We start from the raw sequence: 23,335 nt of genomic DNA on the forward strand, positions 1-23,335 counted from the left end.
AGTCGTGGAAGGTTAACAAAATAATTGCCTTCTGCAGGTACCCCAAAGATGTGCAAGAGGAGCTAGTGCAGAATGTGTTCCTGACTGGTGGCAACGTCATGTACCCAGGGATGAAGGCCAGGATCCAGAAGGAGCTTCTTGAAATGAGGCCATTCCAGTCTACGTTCCAGGTACTTCTCTTTAGGGGCCTCCACTACACATTCTACTGCCCGGTGTATATTGTGCAAATGCCAAAACCTCAAAGTGCACATTCCAAACCTGCACAGTGATAATGAATATGAGTAATGGGGTTGTTGTTGGTACTCTTGTTCAGAAGGGATTGCCATAGCATTTCGGTGCTGGGCAGTCCATGTGGGCGGGACAAAGACTGATAATGCAAATGGATATTTCCCATCTGTGAAAAGTACAGTGAGCAAAAGCGATGCCTGAGAACTCTCAAAGTTGGAAAAAAACACAGAACAGGTTATCATCAAGAAACTTTACTCTGCCGTGTCGGCATCAAAGTACATCCTAGCACAATGCATTCTAATACAATTTACATTAGCCAAGCGTAATGCAATACATTATGAAACGTAACCAAGACAAATAATAAGATGAAAGGAGTCATCACGAGAGCCCCATCCCTTTCAAGCAAGTTCCAGCACCTTGGGGACACCCTCAATTAACCCTACTAACTCCCCTTCCGAGGGGAGTAAGGTTTGCGCCAGTTAGGGGAACGGTCTTCTGTCAAGGGCGCTATGCCCAATGCTTGCTAGTCTCCGGCATCCTGCCAGGGTGTCCCTTAAAACAAAATCACAACCACCTACAGTCCGTAACCAGTGCAAGCTTTTATTTAGCAGGGCATCCCTGGGTTCAGGTTTGTTTAATAGTAGGTTTGGGACCCCATGGAGGTAGATTGCAGTGCTATGGAACAGTTCTTGGCCAGTGGGCTTACACCTACCCCTTCTTGACCAGTGAGCTTGGGCTTTGGTTGCCCTTAGCCTAGTGCATTTTTTAGCCACTGGGCTTGGTACGAGGTCCTAAGTGTTTCGCTTGCAGTAGGGCACCCCCCCTGGCCGCCCCTTCGTTAGCAGTGTTGTCTTTAGGTGCTTTTGTACTAACAGAGCTTTGTTTTTCAGAGACCACTGTGTGACGTTTATTGGTGGAGACAGATTGGCCTTGGTTCAAGGGCATCTGTGCAACGCGACATTCAGTAGGTGAATGGAGAGCCTCCCTGCTAGCAGTGGTGGAAATGCAAGACTCCTCTCCCCTCTGCACTCCCCCACCTACCCTCATCAAAAGGGTTTCAAGCAGTTTCTTTATAATTGCCAACTCAGCAAGTGCCTGGTTGCATTTGCATCCTCTAGTGGCACAGTCCCCAGCGGGTTGATCAGTAACAGTCCCCGCACCCAATTGGATTGCAGATTGTTGGTGCTTGGGTGCCCTGAGTTGGGATAGATGGAGGTAAGAGCTGGCCCCTGAGGAGGTTAGCAAATGATCGCTCCAGGCGCTGCTGGAGGATCCAGAGGATGGTTTAATGCCTGAGGGTCAGAGATTGCTCCTCCTGATTCCTCCAGGCGGGGATTGGCATGCGTTGGTGGGGAGTCGGGTACTGGATTGTGGACGGGGGTAGAGGCTGAGGCCAGGCAAGAAAGGGACTCGGGCCATGCAGTGACTTGCAAGTGTTTCCGAGACAACGTCCTCCCTTAAGTTCAGGTTTGGGTTTGGGTTCAGAGGGCATTGACGACATTACGCCTGTGTTGCATGGTTCAGGGGTCTTGAGGACTAAGTTGTTGTCTGTGGGCTCTTGGGCCCTAGTAGAGATGATAGAAAGGCCCTCTAACTTGCCGAATTTGACTCGGCGCACATCTACTGCGGGGTCTATGAGCGGGGTCTATGAGCGTCCTTCCTGTACTCCCCACCCCTGCCCCCCCCCATGAATTGGTAGATTTTGTCAATCAACAGGTGCGCCTCCCCCACAGGGATAGTTGAGGACTTGGACAAGGTCACATAATGCCCATTTTGCCCTACGGGGTCAGGTTCGCAGGGCGTGGTTTGGAGCATTCCTCCCTGTTTCCGCCTTCTCACTGCCACCACGCTACGCTGTGATTTGGGTCGGGGGGGAGGGGATCTTCATCTTGGCCATCAGGTGGGGCGCAGAAGAGAAGCGCGGGAAGGGGGGAGGTAGGTGTGGACTCCATGCATTGGGCTCAAGAAGAAAAGGGACCAATACCAGATGCTGGGCTGCAGTTTGTGGTGCAGTTAAGGGTACAGTTACCCCAAGAACAATTCCAACAATTCCGGCAATACCCAGGTAGTCCGTCCAATCCAATCTGATCCTACCTTGCAACCTTAGGACTCGCAGGGGTGACACTTCTTTTCACCAGCTGAGCACTCCGCTGCCTCCACCCGCTTGCGCCGAACACCTACGGCGCCAAACTCTGCACCCTTGCCCCGCTGCGGGCTTTACCGCTGCAGGGCTTGTGGCGAGGAGATAAGCCCACGGGGGCGGGGCCACAAGGAAGCAGGAATCGGAGAGTCTCTCTAGGGACTAGAACGGCGCCATGTTCTTTCTGGAGAGGGGCGCCTGCTACCTTTTGTGAAAAATATTGACTTGAGAGTAAGGTTAACCAGCAACACTCTAGGTGGATTGGGTAAGCTGCAGAATGTTGTTGCCTGGGCAGGTATTTCAAGACATTGGGCCTCACTGGCTTAGTACCTACTTGCTGGAAATTTCATCCACATGTTAACTGTTCATGTCCATGTAAGAGGTGTAGTGAAGGTCGGGCAGTCTGCTTCTTTTTTTAGTAATTTAGCATCATCGTATGCAGAACACAACAATGAAAAATATTAATATACATGGGACAAAATTGAGGTTCTCCTGAGCCTTGTCGCTTATTGCTTGATCTGTCCTGTTTCCCCTCTTCCATTTTCTCCTCTGGCTGCAACCACCAGTATGCAGAGCAAGCCAAATATTTGGGAGGTGGGGTGTTGGGGTTGGGGTGGCAGTGTCAGAGGACTAGTTGCCCAGCTTGGATGCCCAAATCAGTACTGTGGTAAGACGCTTGTTTTTTTTTTCAACTTTGCCATATGAGACGTGCCATCCCTTTTAATCACAAACATTCTTTTTTTATTTATTATTTTTTTTTAAACACATTTTATTGTTTTAACAAGTGCATAGATCATACATACATTCATAAAGCTGAAGGCAATGGAATCACTGGTGTATACATTCGCTTTTCAACCGAGTCCCTGCCGGCAGTAGGCGGGGGGGCAAAAGGGGGGAAGGGGGGAAATCACCCCTGGCGGTACCATTGGGGGGGGCAGGGGGGATCATCCTCATTGTTTGTCCGACCATTTACCCCAGATCTTTTCAAACTTGCGTGGGCAGCCTCTTGCTGTGTAAATTCGCCGCTCCAAAGAGGCGCACCTAGTGACCTCATTTGACCATCGGACAAGGCTCAGTGCTGCCGCCGATCCCCAATTTCCAGCAATTAGTCACTTGCCCGCCCCCAGTGCCACTGCAGTGAACAGTTTCTCATGCTTAGTGAGGCCCAGTTCCCCCCATATCCCAAGCAGTATCAACTTTGGGTCCAATGGTATTTGGGATCCTACTGTTGCAGAGATCGTGCTTGTACACCCCACCCAGAAGGACTGTATCACTTGGCATTCCCAGATTGTATGGAAAAAGGTGCCCCTTTCACGCTGGCACCAGAGACAGGCTTCTGCCTCCTCTCCGCTCCATCTGGCCAGTGTTGTGCGAGAGTAATAGGACCGATGCAGGATCCTGAGCTGGATCAATCAGAGTTTTGCCTCAATATCTCGCGAGGGAACATAAGCGCCTCTACTCATTCCTCCTGCTCCAGCCCGCCCACGTCCCTTGCCCATTTCCCTTTCTGAGTAGTGAGCTCTTTGTTTCCAAAGGAGTTGAGGACCTGGTATAGCGTGGAAGTGACCGTAGAGGGGATGGGTTCTGAGAGGATATTGGCTTCCAGAGGGGAGCAGGCCGGGACCTCCCCTAGGTCTGGGAACTGTGCGGTCATAGCATGGGTCAGTTGCACGTATCTGAAGCAGTCCCCAGGGCCCAGGTTAAAGCACTCCCTAAGAGTGTCAAACCGAACCATGCGTCCCCCCTGGATCACCTGTTCCAGTGTGTGTACCCCGAGACCTTCCCAGTTTCCCAGAGGGCCCATTTTACAAATTTCAGGAAGATGGATATTATGCTAGATAAGTTGGGCCAGAGTAGGCCTTGAGTCCCAGCCTACGTGTTTGTGTGCCTCATCCCATGTACAGCGGATGTGGAGTGACATGCGTGGGGCTTTGGCTGTACTGTCCCGAGGGGCATACATCACCTGGAGGGGGGGAGGAGCGGGTGCATGCCAGACAGTTCCAGGCTGATGTGTGGGAGTGCATTGTCGCCGTGCAGCCAGTTGTTTACCACCCCGTTCTGTGCAGCAAGGTTATGTGCGGACACATGGCAGCCCAATTCCCCCCTCCCAGATGGAGCGTTTTAGTGTTGCAAGGGCAATTCTTGGTTGTTCCTCCCCCCAAAGGAGGCTTTGTATATGTCCGTCAATTGATTTGAAGATTCCAGCGGGAATGGACAGTGGGGCATTCTGTATAACATATAACAACCTCGGGAGAGCCAGCATCTTGAATAATGCGGCCCTTCCCATTAGAGATAATGGTAGTATGCGCCAGTGAGATATGGCTGCCGCGATCCGTGCGAGGACCAGTTGCAGATTCAGCTGGATCAACTCATCTAACAAGGAGCTAAACTGTATACCTAAATACAGGAAACCCCAAACCGAAACAGAATATGGGCAGGGATTGGGAATAGCGTTCCCCCCCCCCCCCCCGGATTGGGAAAAAGTTTTCTGGGTATTAACTCTGAGGCCGGAGAACTCTTGGTAGTCCGACAGGATTTGGGACAACACTGGGCAGGAGGCCCGCGGTCTGCTGAGATAGATTAGGAGATCGTCGGCATATAGCGAGACCTGATCTTCTCTCCCCCTTGGCCATGCAAACCCCGACCATCCACCGTCCACCCGGAGCCTGATCGCAAGTGGTTCTATTGTGAGGAGAAAGAACAGGGGGGAGAAGGGGCAACCCTGCCTCGTCCCTCACCCGAATGGGAATGGTTCAGATTGCCTACCGTTCACCCTGACTTTCGCGACAGGAAATGCATATAGGAGTTTGGTCCAAGAGATGAAACCGTGCCCAAAGTTCATTCGATTCAAGATGTCCCACAAAGCCTCCCATCCCACCGAATCGAATGCTTTCTCAAAGTCGACCGCTAGTAGTGCTAGCTGGTCGGGTATCATTGGGACGCGATCCAGGGCCAGTTGGAGTCTGCGAATATTCATGCGTGTGGACTTATTTGGCATGAAACCGCACTGGTCAGGATGAACCAGAGATTCACTTACTCCCAGTAGTCTGTTGGCTAGTGCTCGGGCTAAAATGTTGGCCTCCCCGTTCATCAAGGAGATGGGCCTATACGAGGCACATTGCTCAGGGGGTCTTCCCGGTTTGGGCAGTACTACAATACAGGTTTCCCGGAGGTCTGGGGGGAGGGAGCCTATTTCCCAACTCCAGAGGAACATGCGGTGCATGTGTGCAATGGGCGAACCACCAAGGCGTTTCCAGGCCTATACCGGGAACCCGTGGGGTCCCGGCGTTTTCCCGGTTTGGAGTTGTGTAAGTGCAGCTTGCAGCTCATCTTCCATCAGTTCCCGGTCCAGTGTTTCCCTCTGTTGTGGAGTAAGACGTGGGAGTTCAACCGTGTCAAGGAAGTTCAGACGGCGGATCTCAACGTTCCCGCCCGGAGGGGAATAGAGGCGCTTGTAGTAATTGGCGAAGGCATCCGCTATGTCGGAGTCCTCCGTCAATAGGTCCCCATTCAATGCCTGGATCGCTTGAACATACCCCTACGTGTCTCTCTCCTTTCCAACCAGGCTAGTGTTTTCCCTGCCTTGTCCCCCTGCTCATAAATTTGGGTCTGGGTCGACCACCGGGCAGCCCGAGCATTGTCTAAGGCCAAGTTACTAAGGGTCACCTGCACCGTTTCCAGGGCCTCCATTGAGGCCGCGTCCCCCACTTCCAAAAATTGTGTCTCGTTCGGAGACCAGCCCCTCCGCCTCAGTGATTTCGCGGGTGTGGTTCAGCTGGTGGGCAGTCACCAAGGAAATGGCTTCCCCCACGAAGCACGGATTTATAGGCATCCCAGATTGTAATTGGGCAATCTACCGACCCCTCATTGTGCTCAAAGTATTCCGTAGATTTAACAGACAGCCCCTCAACTATCTCGGGGAGCCCCAGGTAGTATGTGCTTAGATGCCAATTAGTATCCGGCTTCTGGTGCCCGCCCATTAGGGTCACTAGTAGGGGAGAGTGGTCTGAAATGCCTCTGGCCAAGAGGGTCTCGGATGTGAGTCTGAGATACGTTCCGGGGGATAAGTATGTAGTCAAGTCTGGACATTGTTTTATGCGCGTGGGAGTAAAATGAAAACTCAGTCGTGTGCAAAGCCCTCCAAGTGTCTGCTAACCCATTGGATTCAACAAAGTTAGAAAGTGCTGTCGGGGCCCTCCCGGGGTCATGTTCCCCCCCACGCGACCTGTCCCTGGCAACCTCCATTACATCATTGAAGTCCCCCCCACTCCTCAAGGTCCATACATCCGCATCCTCTTCCCTCAATATCAGTTACAGGTCCCGAAAAAGGACCCTCGCGAGTGCGGGGGGGGGGTGCATATGTCGTGATAAAGCCCCACCGCTCTTCCCCCAAGTCCCCCAGCACCGCGACATACCGGCCCCCCGGGTCATAATAGACCTTTTTAACTCAGAAGGGAATGCGTTTATGGAAGAGCACCATTGTGCCCCTAGCGCCCCTCGAGAATCCCGCCTGGAATGAGTGTGAGTAGTTGGATCTTCTAAAAAATCCACATTCCGTCCCAACCAAATGGGTCTCCGTAAGTAGATCCACGTCTGGGGAGTGTCTATTAAGATATTGCAATATTAGCTTCCGTTTAATGCTTGAACCCAGGCCGTTCACATTCCAGGTCAGCAGGGACATACGATCCGTTTGCAGCCCGTTACCATGATGGAGTCCAGTCGGAATTCAAGGAGGATCAAGTATTCCGTGTGTCCCCAGCATTCCACCCCCCAAAGCTCGGCCACCATCCCCCCCCCCCCCAACGCTTCTAAATGCATGCACATCTTGAACCAAAACAACCTCCGGTCCTCCAAACACCGGATCCCAAACTCTAGCATAACTATCGCCCGAAACAGTTAATAGCCCAACACCGAGCCCTATGGTGCCAGATAGCCAACTCCCATGAACTCCCCCCACCCTGTACTCGCCCCCCCAACCGGAAGCACCTGTCGCCCAAACTTATAACCATCAGTTGTGAGAATTTATACCGGGGGAAACCCCCTGGGGCTAGGGTTGCTGCTTCTTTTGCCCGTGCCGGGTCGTCTGTTCGCCTGCTCGTTTCACACAGGCTATGCATCTCCAGCCCCCGCCAGAGAAGGGGGGACGAGAAAAGGTCTCTGTGCGCCCTCTCACACAGAGGTCTGTAGAAGTAGGTATCTTCCCGTGCCCTATGACCCATCGGTCTTCCTGTTGTCCCCAGGCGAGGTGTCCTCTGTGCTTTCCATGCCTGGGTTGGGTGTCTGTCCCTGCCTCGGGGTAGTGTAGCCGTTCTTCTTCCTTGGTGTGTGGTCTCTAGATCTTGAGGAGGAGAGCACCTGGGTCTCCAGCCAGTCCCATGCTGCTTTGGGGTTCTGGAACACGAACTGTATTATCGTGGTACAGCTTGAGGGTCGCCGGGAAGAGCAGTGCATATTTGATGTTCAGTGATGCTAGCTTCCACTTGATGGAATCGTATGATTGGCGGGATTTCGGAACCTCTCGTGTGTAATCTGGGAAGAACCCGATTTTATGTCCGTTGTACGTGATCTGGCCCTTTGCACGTGCCATATGAAGAATTGTATCTCTGTCCCGGTAATTCACAAGCTTAGCAATTACCGTTCTTGGAGGTGCGCCGGGTACTGGTCTGCCCGCTGGGACTCTTTGCGCCCTTTCAATGGAGAAAAATGTTGAAAGCTTAAGGGGGGCCATTAGGTCCGCAAGCCAGTCCTCCAGGAAGAGTTCCATCGACGGGCCTTCCTCCTGTTCCGGAAGCCCGAGGATGCAAAGGTTATTGCGCCGGGAGCGGCCCTCACTGTCCTTGGCCCTGGCCTCAAGAATAGCACGTTTTTTCTCCACCTGCCCCAGACGTTCCTCCATCTTTAGGGTTGTATCCTCGGCGTCTGAAATTCTCTTCTCCGTTTCCCCCACCCGAGACGTCAGATTCCGCAGATCCTGGCAGATGAAGGAGACCTCTGAGGACAAACCATCTATTTTGGATTCCACCCACGTTCTAGACTCCCCGATGTCAGCCATTATGTCCGTTAGTGACAATGCTTGGTTTGTTTCATTACCTGGAGTGCCCCCTCCAACTTGCTCCGTGGTGACTGGGGGGTGTCCGGGAACAGACATTGTATACTTATCTTATTTTGCACCGAGGTCTTTCGGAGCGTGTGACGCCCCATCCGGTCCCAGGAGCGGAATCCTGGGTCCCCAGTCACTATGGATAAGGTGATAATACCAGGAGGGGGGGGTGGGCACTCCGTTATGCCAGTTCGGGTCAGCGAGGGGTGGGGGGGGAAAAAGGGGGGTTCCAGACCCCTATGCCCAGCGGTTTCACTTGATGCTATGGAGGGGGGGGCCTTCCACTCTATGCCCCACGGGCTTCACCAGTCTTGGTGCCCCTGTCTTCACCCCCACCCTCCTCTGGTGTTGCACTTACTTAATCCGCCTCGGTGCCGGTATGTGCTCCAGTCAACATCTTTAGTTGGCCCACGGGCCATTGACAGCATGGGCCCACCCCATCCAGGCGAGTGCAAGGCGTCTCTTCCTTTCAGGCCCACGTATGGTGGTTGGTCTGGAAAGGCAGTGATCCAAGGGATTGCAGCAGCCCAGAGCCTCGGCGTGTCTGCCCCCTCAATCCGCGCTGCTCTGATGCCGCGGCCGATTGATGTCCAGCGGAGGGGGAACCCCACCGCACTTTGCGCCTTCTCCCACCGCACCCCCAGAGGTCAGGTCCACAGCCTCCGGCACCAGACAGGCCGCCTCCCGGGGTCGGGCCGTTAGTACCCTTGCCCGCAGCTCCGTGTGGGCAACAGGGGGTCCGCCTGCAGCCGTCCGCTACACCGCAGCTGCTCCCTGTCCGCTCCAAGGCCCCTCAGCAGCCCCCAGCACAGTCTTACGAGATCACGCGGGCCAAGAGACGGAAGCCCCTCAGACCGTATCAGAGCGGGTCCGTCCCCCCGCCGCTGCCCATCTGCCTCCTCCTCACTTCTGGCCCTCCGGGGCTGCGGCAGTATCTAGCCTCCGTCTATGGTCCACTAGGGCCGCCGCAGATGAGGGGAAGCTCTGGCCGCCCTCCTATTCATGCAGCGGAGCGCGGGGATCCGCTCTCCCTACGCCGCTGGTGTTCATCCTTCCTCCCGCGCCGTGCCACCGGAGTTGTAGAGCGAGCGTACACCGGCTAGGCAGCTCCGATTTTCCCCCAGATTTCGACCAAATGGGGACAGACTTATGCCCCTGCCGCATGTAGTGTTCGTTCACCAATCAGTTCAATATTTTGCAGGATATTCACAGGATCACGGGTGGCCTGGACGGAGCTGACAAAGACTACGTCTTCATCCGATGCCTGCGCAACAGCGCCCCCAAAAACATTCTCAATCATGTTGTGGTGAGCTATTAATTATTCAAGGTTGGGCTATGTCACCTACATCTGTGTAGGTCTTCCTGACAGATCCAGCCTTTAGAACGTTGCTGTCTGTCTGATATCTAGTCTCTAGAGAAATGACTCCATCTCCACTGGCCTCCTGTGCAGACTAATAATTTTCAAGACCTGATGAATGTCCTCTTGACATAACTGACATTACCTCGTAGCTTAACTCAAGCCCTACGTTTCTATTATGAAATTTGTAACTTCTCGGGGCTCCACATGCTAAATGGAACAATAGATGACTGGAGATTCTCGGTTGAGAAAGGTCTTCACACTAAACATCTGCCATCTTCCTTGTTTGGCATCTGTAAAAAGGGCAGCCAAGGCATTTGTTTCATTAACACCCCACAATTGAATAACCCCCTACAAGGAAAAAAACTTCATGTCTGCAGCTTAATTTAATAACGTTTTTAAACCTTAGGACGTCTATCCAAGAGGCTCCGGAATTATTTCGATGTACATGATATGGAATGTCCTGTGTGGGTCGGGCCCCCAAAGCCTGCTAATTCTACAGTCTAGCCAAATGATCACTTTACCTCTCTGCCCGTCTTCACTGGTATTGTGTGGTGTCGCTTCAGGCTTCTTTAGTCTTTTATATATACTTTTGAATATACCCACCTCTCAGTCTGGGGAAACTCCACTTTCAAATGATAATTTAATAAACAAAATATCTTTTATTCTTCATTCTTTATACATTGCTTGCACGAATAAGTGCATGCACCAAAACCTACCACTGACATATCCGTTCTGTTTACCTGTATTCCAAATCCAGATTATTTTTTTTCTTTTTCCACCTATTGAGGGAAGAACCCCGCTGGGATGAGCGCCATCTAATTGTTTTTTTCAGTTGTTACGATTCTTCACTTTACAAAATTAGCAACCACCACACCCATGAGAGAAAATCAACAGTGTACTTTATAAGATTCTATAGGGGGGGACCACTTTAAAATTAACTGCCTTAAGGAAATCGCCACCAGTGAATCCATCATGGGGAAGGAAGAGACCAATGCCATTCGGAAGGCTCACATATGAAGAAAACGCCTGTCTATGGAGCCTAGAACTCTTGTACTAGTCTCCAGTGAATTTACAATTTCAGAGGGCTCTATACAGTCTCTATGTCTGATGCAGTATTTGTTAGCTACTGGGCAGACATGATGACGAACAAGTTCCGTCAATAAATGAGCCTGCCCAGTGTAGAGTTTTGCAGGTTGAGGGCCAGTTGGTAGCAATCTTGTTGCAGGTCGTTTCCTAGAGTGTCCGGTCGTCTGAGAAGGAAGGAACATGAACATTGTCACCAGAATAGTATTTTACTGTTTCAACAAATCTCAGCCAATAGGGAATTGGCAGTATTCTTTCTATTTTGATTGACAGCAGCTGCAAGATAGTAAGTGTTTATTGTGCCTTGTCAACCGGCTTCCTGAGGTGTCGTCTTTGCCACATCATATATCCCTATTCCTGAAGAGGAATGTGATTAAGTGACTTGAGAGGAGATGACCATGCCGAAAGAAATGCAGAAATCTGTCCTTCCTGCCCTAGCAGTAACCAGCATCCAGCTGGTGCAAATGAACTTCGCCCCACTTGAAATGAGCAAGTCTCATGCCGTGTTTATTTTGTCTTCTCTGATAAATCCTACCTTCATTTTTACTCGTTTTAGGAAACATTTCATGATGTTTAACTTTCCCATAAGTTAATAGTTCTCATTGGACAATCAATCCATGTGTTTCAGGTCTATGCTGCGTATCCTTCACCAGAAGTTGACTGTCCAATTTCCGAAACTGAATGTAAATATCTGATTGGTTGATACAATGCAAATAGATTCAAACCAAAGTGATATTTTGTCAAATTCTGTCATCTTGTGCATTTCTAGTGTAATTCCCAATTTTCTCCTAACCCTCTGTTGGCATGTTAACTGGTTTTATAGAGTGCATGGTTCCCTACGAGGCATTAAAGCAACAGCTGCCGCTATTGAAAATGCGTGTTTAGTCTACCCCACATTGTAGGGGCAGAGGTCTTATCTTGTGTCAGACACCGGTGTGAGAAGAGGTTTTTAGCTTTAATTTGATTTTTATGTGAACTAAAGTGGCATCGAGTTTTCACAGCTTGGTCACCTACACAGAAAAAGAACTACCTGACCAATTGGATTGTTTAAAGTGAGGCACATTGAGCAGGACCGAAGAGAATTAGGTCATCATTTGCAACATATGTCCTGAGTCTTGAAAAATCTGCGACCTGATTGATGCAACAGCTGTATAGGCGAAACTGAGACATTTAAATGTGATCTTTGCCTTTGTGGGTAGTGTTATGAAGATGCGACGGAGGCAGGTAAGCTTGTAAAATATAGGTTTATTAAGTATATAAGTAAGAAAAGAAGACCCCACATCTCATGGGCTCCCTTCCCTTCAGCTCTCACCTCCAACTGTCCATCCTCGAACTATAACAAGAAACCTGCACCAACATTCCATGACATCATAATGCCTAGCTCTTTCACACTAGAGGTTTCTTGCATTAACTTTCATATAGGAGGAACTCCTCCCTTAAGAAGAAGCAACATAACACATCTTCCCCCTTTTCTCTTTTTTTTTTTTTATTTTTTTTTTTTTTTATATATCATCAGATTAGTTCACTTTTAAAAAAAAAACTAGTTTTAAAACAAACTGCCACAAATGGCTCAGTTACCGTCCCCAGGTTCCTCTCCTGGGCATTGCCCACACATGACTCTCACGTGTGGCCCCTCTTCACAGAGGCAACTCTATTTTTATTCCACACTTGCCCACCAGCAACTCGCACTGCCCCTTTCATGACTGCCACCACTCTGACAGGATCCGAATAAAGGGGCTCACCTTTCCTCCTTATCACTCCTCTCTTTATCCTGACCCAGTCACCACACTCCACACGTAACTCCTTCTTTCCTCTCCTCAAATTCTCACGTTTGACCCACTCTGACTTCTTCCTCACTAATGATCTTCTCACTTCGTCCACAACAAGATCGGTCTCCCTACATCTTCCTAGCCATGGCGGACAAGCCATAGAGTATGGCTTCCTTCCCCTCATGAGCTCAAACGGGCATAGACCAGTTGTAGAATGTGGTGCCATCCTCAAAGCCCACATCCTATTTTGTATCAAGGCTACCTTATCTAAACCACATTCTTCTCCCATACGCACACTCTCCATTACACACCTATTCATTCTCTCAACTACACCATTTGACTCGGGATGGTACAATGAAGTCCTTTTGTGACCAACTCCACACTTCCTCAAATAGTTAGAGAATCTTTCTCCAATAAACTGGGGACCATTGTCGGTCAATACAGTCTCAGGCAAACCCTCACTTGCAAAAATCTCCTGTAGAACCTTTATCATACACTCACCCGTGATGTCCCTCACTATCTTAAAGTCTACCCATCTGGAAAATAGATCCACCACCAGAACAATATACTTACCACGGGCATAACCAAGTTCCACAGGACCAAGTATGTCCATGGCGATATCACACCATATCCTGGACGGAAGACCGACGTCCACTAATGGTTGTTTTCTGGCCACCACTCCCTTTCCACTCTTAACACAAAACTGGCAATTTGCCAAACAACTTTCCACCTCTTTGTCAAAACCCGGCCACCAATAATCTTCTCTTAATACTCCTTTGGTCTTGGTTATCCCTATATGACCGCTATGTGCTAGATCAACCACTTTCTTCCTTAATCCTATCGGGACCACTGCCCTACCCCATCTGAACAAAATATTATCACTAACGGACAATTCATCCTTCACCTCCCAATATGGCTTCATTTCTTCCGCCAACTCCACCTTATTGGGCCAAGCGGTAGATTCAACATATGTAATCACCCTCCTTATGATATTGTCTCTTTCCACTTCGTCCAACCACTCCTGCTTGGACACAATACCGTCAGTGTTGACAAACACTAACTCCATCTCCTCACTCTCCATGCTTTCGGGACCTGCCACCCTTATCCTAGATAAACTGTCCGCCAAAACATTCTCCCTACCGGGTATGACCTCCATCCTAAAACAATGTGTTTGCATCCTGGTAACCCAGCCTGCCACTCTCCGGGAAACTTTGTCAAGACCTTTATTTTCAAAAATTGCTTTTAAGGGTTTATGATCCGTTCGTATCACAAACTCCACTCCCCACACAAAATTTCTGAATCGTTCCACAGCCCAAAAACATGCCAGTGCCTCCTTTTCTAACACAGAATATCTTAACTCCGCTCCCTTGAGGCCCCTCGAGGCATGGGCAATTACCTCTTCAGAACCATCTTCTTGCTTCTGGGATAACACAGCTCCCAGTCCGCTTTCACTCGCATCTACTGTGATTATGGTTAGCTTCCTCGTGTCAAAACATCCTAATGGACTGGCCATGTTTATTTCTTCCTTTATCCTGTTAAACTCCATGTCACACTGGCTATTCCATACAAAATCGGCACCCTTCTTAAGAATCTTTCTCATCTCCTGTACCTTGTCAGCATAGTTTATCACAAATTTGTGGTAAAATTCCGTCATCCCAAGAAAAGAGCGTAGCTCATTCTTGCTTTTCGGTGTCTCAATACTCTTAATAGAATTCACCATGTCTTCCTTGGGCTTAACTCCATCTCCCGACACTTCATGTCCCAGATAATCCACTTTCGTCTCCGCAAACACACACTTCTCACCTCTCAAAGTAATACCTCTCTCCCCAAATATCCTCAAGACCTTCTGTAGGTTCCTGTCATGTTCTTCCATTGTGACACCACTCACCAACACATCATCCTGAAAACAGAACACTCCCTTAAGACCCTTCAACAACCGATCCATGATCTTCTGAAATACAGATGAAGCGGACGCCAGCCCAAACGGCATCCTACTAAATTGAAAAACTCCTTCATGCGTCACAAAAGCAGTAACCTTCCTACATGCCTCCACCAATTCGACCTGATGATAAGCTGATGTCATGTCTAACTTAGAAAAATATCTTCCTCCCCCCACCATGGTCAATAGTTCACCCATGTTAGGTAGCGGGTGTCTATCTACTAACACACACTTATTCAATTCGCGTATATCAACACACAACCTTATGTCTCCTGAACTTTTCTTCACAATTACCAATGGGGATACCCATTCAACCCCCCCAGCTCTCTCAATCACACCTGACTCCAATAGCTTCTGTAATTCTCTTCTCACATTCTCCCTTAAAGCATGAGGCACTGGTCTGAGTTTTGCCACGACAGGTATACTGCCCCTTTTTAACGTTATCTGATGTTGAAATCCTCTTATCCTTCCCAACTTCTCATTGAATACTTTCTCAAAATCCGACATATACCTGTTGTGACACACAGACACTTCGGATATTTGCAGTACTTGCTCTGGGTGATTGGGATCGAGCCTGATCCCTAAATTCTTTTGTTCTCTCCATCCTAACAAAGATTGCCCCTTCCTAGTAACATACACTTTGCCATCACAACTGCGTCCCTTAAATTCAAATCTACTCCATACATAACCCAATAAATCAATTTGATCTCGGTTGTACCCTCCTGGTTTTATATCGGGCTCTAACAACTCAGATACTACCCCTTTCATTTCGCACTCAAAGGCAACCCTGGATATTAAAGTTATCTTTGACCCTGAATCAGCCATCATTGATACTTCACGCCCATTCACTGTCACCACAGCATAGGGCCGTTCACAATCATCGGGATCCCCACCATTTGTAACAACATTAACAGTATTCACGATAACATTTTGTAATGGCACCACAACTTCGTCTTCAGATGATCTCCCATCTTCTTCCTCATTCACATATAGGACTCTCCGTTGGCCTGACTGTCCGAATTGGTAGTTCTTGCAGCATGATGCTAAATGCCCTCTCCTTTTGCATTTTGAGCACGTACTCTTTCGCCCTGGACATACAACAGAGGATGCAAAGTGGGTTGCACTAGCACACAGATAACATAGCCTTTCGTCCTTCCTATCTTCTTTTTTTTCATATCTCTGCATCGACTCTTGATTCTTCCTCTCTTTGGGATTTCTCCTCCCTGACAATCTGTTCTTTCCTCTCCTTTTGTTCTTCCCCTCGGCCACTGACAATACCTCTGGCTTATTTTCTTTGGGCTCCCCCCCTTCAGATTTGGAGAGTTTGGCCACACATGCCAAGGAATGTTCCACACGTTTTGCCAAATCCAGTACTTCATCTAAACTTGGCTCATCCTTTAGCCACAATTCCTCTCTTATCTTATTCGACCTACAATGTGTCATGAATTGATCACGAATATGTTCATCGAAATTTCCCTGAAACTTGCATGTGAGGGCCAGATGACGCAATGCAGTCACATAATCTTCAGCAGATTCACTCTGGGCTTGTGTGCGCATCCGGAAATTGTACCTCTCCAAAATCGTGCTCCTCTTTGGATTAAAATGCTTATCAAGTCTCACCAATGTGGACTCGAACTCATTTAATTCATCCCCACTTCCGTCATTTGCAAGTTGGGGTAGAGTTTCAAAAATCCTCTGGCCCTCGAAGCCCAAAAAATGTAACAGCAATGCTACCTTCCTCTCGCCGGAATAGGCCGTTCCGCCAGCTGCTTTCATGTAGTGCAGAAAACCCTTTCGCCATTGTGGCCATGCGATCCTCGCCGAGCCTGGTGCAGGCATAAAAATGGGGGGGGCCCGATATCCCTGGTAAAGCTGCCATGTCTGCTGCCAGCCAAAATGTCACTTGCTGTGAGCGTGTTCTATTTTCCCTGCACCAGGTACTACTGGGCTCTGTTGACTATGAGCGCTGTAAATGTCCCTTACAGGAGTTTCTCCTTCACACCTCTAGTTACCCCCTTGATGCCTTGGCATAAAACCGCGTTGCGCGGTAAACTGGCGCCTTATTAAAGTTAGTATGCTCTTCTATTGAGTATATTACGGTATTGCTGTTTACTTCTCCCTCTATTACGTGGAATACGGTACTCTGGTTGATAGTCCGCTCCCAACAGCTTCCTTTAAAATGACGGTGCCCAACACACCTTGGGCAGAGGCACGAGATCACCTAAAGGAGTTCGGAAGGGTGACCTTGGAGGAGCGCAGTAATAGCCAAAACACACTTACTTCTGTGTCGTTGGCGGAATGCGAAGCACGCCGATCTCCAAACGGCGGCCACTCGACGCTACCTGAGAGCGGAGCGGCCAACACACAGGCTTCCACACGGGGCCGCTCTACGCTGCGTGATAGCGGAGCAGCCCTCCCGGTCCTGCTCTTGGTACCCCGGAAAAGTTCTGCACGGCGATCCCTGCGCGGGTGGAAGCACCCACACGGTGGCCACTCGACGCTTCAGGAGGTCGGAGCGGCCCACACACGGGCTTTCACACGGGGCCGCTCAACACTGCCTGGAAGCGGAGCAGCTCTCCCACTCTTCGTACGCCGGAAAAGTCCTGCACGGCGGCCCCTGCGCGGGTGGAGGCGGTCACAGATAGCGCTGGCGTCCACCGCCAAGCACGTCAGCCGGTCACACTGATTTGCACGGAGCATCCAGCGAACAACATAGGCCGGTCTTCTTCGCGCTTGTGGCGTGGACAGCGTTCCCCTCCGGAGCCGCACACAGGAACCAAGAGTGGGTCGGCCTTACGGCGCTGCACCACACACACAGGGCGAACTTGGAAATCAAGAGGGACCAGTTCATAGGAGCTTGCGAAGTGCAGGACTCATCGGATCCTGCGTATTTCAGCTGGGGTCTTCTCTTCACCTGCTAGTCCATGGAATTTCATCCCATCCTCGTCGCCATTGTTATGAAGATGCGACGGAGGCAGGTAAGCTTGTAATATATAGGTTTATTAAGTATATAAGTAAGAAAAGAAGACCCCACATCTCATGGGCTCCCTTCCCTTCAGCTCTCACCTCCAACTGTCCATCCTCGAACTATAACAAGAAACCTGCACCAACATTCCATGACATCATAATGCCTAGCTCTTTCACACTAGAGGTTTCTTGCATTAACTTTCATATAGGAGGAACTCCTCCCTTAAGAAGAAGCAACATAACAGGTAGCCCATGCTGTGTCTACAGTTCCAGTGGTATTACCCTCTCTCAGATTTACTCTAATGTGTATTCTTGCTGCTGCTTTTTTAAGAATTTGCAATTTGTGTAACGCTTCTTTTGGAATACCCACATAAATTGCACTTCAGGCATCTAACCAGTTTGAAAGCATGTATGAGCGCAGAGAAAGAAAAATCGAGCCTGAATGCCTGAAGAAGCACATCCTATTTTTGCTGGGATCATCTTTAGTCTGTCCCTGTTCACTAATAAAACCTCAGGCTGTAATGCAGCATTGTGGCATCTTTGTTCTCCAATGGACATAGTATACCCTGAGTGTCTTCGGCCTACACATAGAACAGAGTCCAGATCTGGCAAAGACCTTCTATTATGGTTAAGAGAGAGGATTCCCGTGGGATGCCACAGACGCACACAAAAGATGTTGAAGCCACTGGGAGTGGGCTATTTAAAAAAAGAAAAAATAACAATACCAGTCCCTTATTTTCATGTGAATAAGCCAGCCCAGATAAGTGGGGTGGACTGTGTTTAACACTGCAGACAATTTATCAAAATAATGGTGCCAACTTGTAAAAGATGTTATTGGATAATCTTGAAATGTATCAGTTGGGCTTACACACACTGGTGTTAACCAAAATGCAGTAATGAGTGCTAGTAATGGTGACAATTAAAGTTACAGATGTGCAAGCGATCATGTAGCCAATAGCCAGGGCTCCAGCGGGCAGGAGCTTAACCAAGCATCCAACAGGCTAGGAGAAGAAGCCAAGGGAGCCCAAGACTGGATTATGGGGAATGTACAGACAGTTTAAGGGTCTGCCAAAGTCTGTCCCCCCACCCACTCCTGCTTCCCCCTCCTCCACCCAACCTCCCCTCACCCTGCCACTGCTTACAAAAACCATCAGCTATCAACAGCAGTTCAATGCAGAATTAGAACACGGTTGTCTAATAATTTCCTTTCAGTCCGTATTCTTAATGCATAATTGTACATGGGATCACTTCAATTGCTCCCATGGGCAGAATCCATCAAACTCTTGATCAGCTTGCCCACAGCGCCTGCAGTGTCCAAATAACAAGACTGTGTCGGGCAGCAGTCGACAGTGTGCCCTTGCTGCAAAAGTAACTGCAGGGGTGCACCGCACTGACCTCTCCTACTCTGTCCTGGAGCCTCCTCCCCTCCTCTTATGCGCCAATATCAGTGACCGGTAGCCTAATGCAGCTAACAGCAGGAACAGCCCGCTCCCATTTGCCGCTTCGATCTTGCATTGCAGAGTGCTCCTAAGAATGATGCACAGTGTAGAACAGCTCCTCCTACCAGACGTGGCATTCAAGAACACAGCCCACTCAGTGAGACTCACCACTCTGCTTACTTTTATGGACATAAGGTAGTATTTCATGCATATAAGGTAGTACTTCAAACACTTCCTTAATTTCTGCCAAATGTGGTCTGAGTTCCACATGAATCGCAACATTTCACTGCCAGTATTCTTTCCCGAACCTTAGGCAGAGTTGGACAGAGGTTTGCACTGTGTGGATGTTCTTGAAGCCATGAGGTTTTACCTCGAGGATTAGACCTCACAGGTCATTGGACAGACTTTATCACATTTGGGGGTCCTAAGCTGGTCAAGCAGGCTGTAAACTTTACTACCGCAAGATATTGTTTCCTACATCATTCATTGTTATGAACTTTAAGGCAAGCCTCCTCCTGAGGGGATAGCATGCACACTTGACAAGAACATAAGCCCAACTGAAGCTTTCCTGAGGCATGTTGTATCCTGCTTCCCTTGGTTTGTCTGTGAATATGACCTTGTGACGCTGTAACGTTATGGAATGTACTGCAGTTGCTGATGCATGAGCCCTGAATGTTTTGGTTTGTTATTGGGTTCCACCCAGGACAGTTGGAGAGACATGTAGGGAGTCGGTGGGCTCTCCAACATCTACTTATATTCCTGCCTCCTATTTCTAACACTGATGTCCTACATGTAACCTGTGTGCGTGCAACGTAATAAAGAAACTTACCATGCTGCCTCTGAACCTTCAATGTAACACATGTGCTATTGGATGTCATCTGCAAAGTTGCCACCTGGGCCTCCATGTCTTCTTTTTGCAGACATTCCCTGGACAGCAGCTTTAGAGCAGATGCTCAGTTTGATTAGGCAGTCCTGCGCAACATTTTTTCATCAGTTTAGATTCCTTCCACACAGCGGGTGGCATATTGCTTTATATTCGCCCATACGTATGCAGGGACCGTAGGTAAGGATAAGTTAAAGTTCCTCACTGTAGTGCCTACTGTACTCCTTGTCCCAAGTCCCCTTACTGCCATCCGCCCACCCTCTAAAATGTACGTAATCTTTCCGGTCCTCTCAAAGGATAGAGACTGAGGGTACGGGGTGTGTGGGGCATAGTCTACAGTGTGTGCACACACGTGCTACCGGCCTCTGTGTACAAATACTTTAAGGTGAAGCGCAAGTTTCTGTGCTCCGGCTCAAGTATGCAGCAAAGCAGACTTTGAATTAGCTGTACAGTAATCGCTATGGTGAGTAACTTTTCCTTATAAGGCAGCTGTGACTTTGCCTCGACCACTTGAGGGTCATTGTGCCCTTTGTGAAATGAGTATTGGTTCTTCTAAACAAAGCTTATGTGGTCCTTGGAACGCACGCATCTTTATTGTCGAAGGTAGTTACTGAATTCGATATTAACCAGTTTCCTTATTTCAACCCAGTTTATGTAGAAAGATTTCTTCACAACCTCAATGTATGCAGTCTGAAAGTTCTCTGGAGCGTACCAAAGGATATCCTCTTTCGCATGCTCTCTGCCAATATTTGTGCAAGCTTCTAAGCTTATAAGAAAATTACTACTTGCCGGATTGTTAAATGTATGTCTCTTTATTGCACCCTATGTGGGCTTCCACTTCAAAAAGGTTCACGTGCCAGCTGCAGAACTGCCAGGGAAGCTACTGTAGCTTTCCCGCGTCCTCCATGAAAGATCTTTTGCAGGGCAGTAACATGGGAGACCCCCCTCATGCCTTCTTCAAACACTTCTCTTCATTTCTTGGGCCTATTTTGGCCAGTCCCATTTTAAGTAATCTTTGGTTGAACAGTTCTCTTACTTTTAGACGCATCTTCTGCAAGTTCTAGTTTGCTTTTCGTATGGCGGAAAGGGCTTGTGATGTACTACTACAAGTTACTCACAGACTACTAGACTCCTTTCTTCCATGTTTCCAATCCTTTTCTGTTAGCAAGCAGTCTTATATGTTGCCTATTGAAGAGGACTGGCGGTTGATGCGAGGCCTGAGTGGGATGGATGTGTTATCAGGGCTTTTCGCATACATGTGCCCAGACATGTATTTAAACATTTTTATGCTGTGCATCTGTATTTTCTGTTCGCATCTCCCACGTAGGGACGACTTCCTAAATTTAGGTATGAGTCGACACTATAGAGTAGCAGCACTGTAGTAACTACAGTGAGTAATTTTGTACTTTTTCCATCATTGGTATGGTTGACTTAATCTCACATACTTCATATTTTAGGTGTTGGAGAAATGAGATCAGAAAGGCTTTTGCCAATTGGTAAAATATCAGCCCTACCAGCCTTAGAAAAAAGCCAAATTATGGGGCTTCAGACATAGCAAGGCTCAGGTCTATGTTGAATATGTATGTAGAGAATGTGTTAGAGAGATTATCGGGTTACTACCATTTAAAAATGAGGGTGTTTTGAAATGAGCATAGGAGTTTGTGTTGGAGAACCCGATAGCTAATCTTCCTCCACTGATGAAAAGGAATGACTGGAAAATCTGGTGGATACCTGAGAGGTGAGCGATTGGAACAGATATGCCTGCGTCCTTGTTTGGCCTATGCTGTTCAGGTAATTATTTGCTGAGCAAAAGCTCCAGTCCAGTCCCTTGTGGGAGCCAGCTTGCACCATACATAAAAAAAAAAAAGAAATTGCGTAGGCCTGTGGGACGATGGTTCGAATACTGGCAGTTGACTCAGCCATTCATACTTTACAAAGTAAGCTCACCGAATACCATTACATTTGGGAATGAAAGAACCTATTTTACAGTGCTTGGAAATCAGAGGAATCAACATGAAGCACTATATAAAAATGTGTTATTAATAGTATAGCGCTAAGTGGGGCAGGGATGCTCTGAACTAAAAGTACGAGTCACTAAAGTGATTAACATGCCCTTGCTCTGCTTCACCATATTCTCCTCATGTAGCTCAGTAAATAGCCTGAGCTGGCTTCCATTGTAGCCATGGGTTACATCCTTGCACAGTGGTGGCATACACGGTTACTGTTGAGGCATCATTCTATATTGGGGTTTTGTGCTGAGCTGTGTGGGTCCTCCAAGCATTTAGCTGACTTGTGTCGTTTTTCAGCTTCCTTATTTTGACTTCTACTAAAATCTTGCCCCTCCCCACCCATGCACCCCTGCACTCCCCAACCACCTCCTGCCACAGTAACCCTTTTTCAGATGTGCAGCTTTAAGTAGCCCATATGGCTATTGGGGGGGAAAAGGGTGCTTTTTAAACAGCCCATTCTGGTCGCATTGTGACCATCACCTTACCAATGTGTTAGGAAATAGGATAGTGGTAGCTGTAATTTGGTTTGGCTATACGAGGGTTGTAGACATTATTAGCCCAATTAAACTGTATCTTAACCATTCGGGTACTAAAGCATTTTTCATTTTTTAAAATTTTTTTTAGGTCCTGCTCCCATCTATTTTAGGGCATTCCTTGGTCTGTGTGGACCATGAGCCGTGGCCAAAATTGCAATTTTCCTGATGTACTCTCATTCCCGGACCATAAAGTCTCCCTCGTGTTGGGCTTAGGCCAATACAAACTAGTTTAAATTCCCCCAGACATCCCAATATACATTCTGTGTGGTAGTGCCTGTGTCTTAAGCAGTTTTTCTGGCTAGCCCTTATTGAGTGGTCATCCACACTTTGTGCGCTGCCTGGAGTGTGATTGGGGGGCTCACATAGAGCAAACTCTGAGCGAATGTGTTCAATGGTAGAGAGAGTCTGCATATTCTTCAGATCCGTTACTGAAAGTGCCTGAAGACTGTGGAGATGAGCTGCTGGGTTTCCTCGTGTGGCCATACAGGCTGTGCCCGTGTCCCTTTTTCCTTTGTATCATGTGTCTCATGTTGGTAGAATCCCTTACAGGATTCTTCCTTGATTCTTGCTGTTTTCCTTGCTGCTTTGATTGGCTGTCCTTGCTGGACCCTTCCTCACCTGTAGTTGCTGTGCCCCTGTATGCATCCTGCTGGCCCAAGTGCCTAATGATTCAGGATCTCTCCTTGCTCTCATGGTTTGCAAGTCTGAATGGCCGCTAGCTGACCTGCTTCCGCTACGTTTTGGATTGTCCTGGGCTGCCTCCATCTGTCGTCTTCTATGTGAGCGATTAATTGCTCGGTGGCTTTAACCCTACTAATGCCATATGAACCTTGTTGGGTTCTGCAGAGTGCTTCTGTCGCATCCATCTCTGCTGCTGTGTAC

At 48.6% G+C, this 23,335-nt stretch overlaps 1 protein-coding gene across 1 annotated transcript in view; it reads left to right on the top strand.

Moving 5' to 3' along the window:
• Nucleotides 1-23,335, top strand: part of ACTR5 (actin related protein 5) — a 508,848-nt gene that overhangs the window by 423,627 nt on the left and 61,886 nt on the right. Inside the window, exon 8 of the mRNA XM_069652370.1 lies at nucleotides 38-170. Coding sequence (XP_069508471.1) covers nucleotides 38-170 — 133 coding nt within the window. The remainder of the gene's footprint in view (nucleotides 1-37; nucleotides 171-23,335) is intronic.

The sequence above is a fragment of the Ambystoma mexicanum genome, chromosome 3p (assembly GCF_040938575.1).
Source record: "Ambystoma mexicanum isolate Mex_15411 chromosome 3p, UKY_AmexF1_1, whole genome shotgun sequence".
Classification (NCBI taxonomy): Eukaryota; Metazoa; Chordata; class Amphibia; order Caudata; family Ambystomatidae; genus Ambystoma; species Ambystoma mexicanum.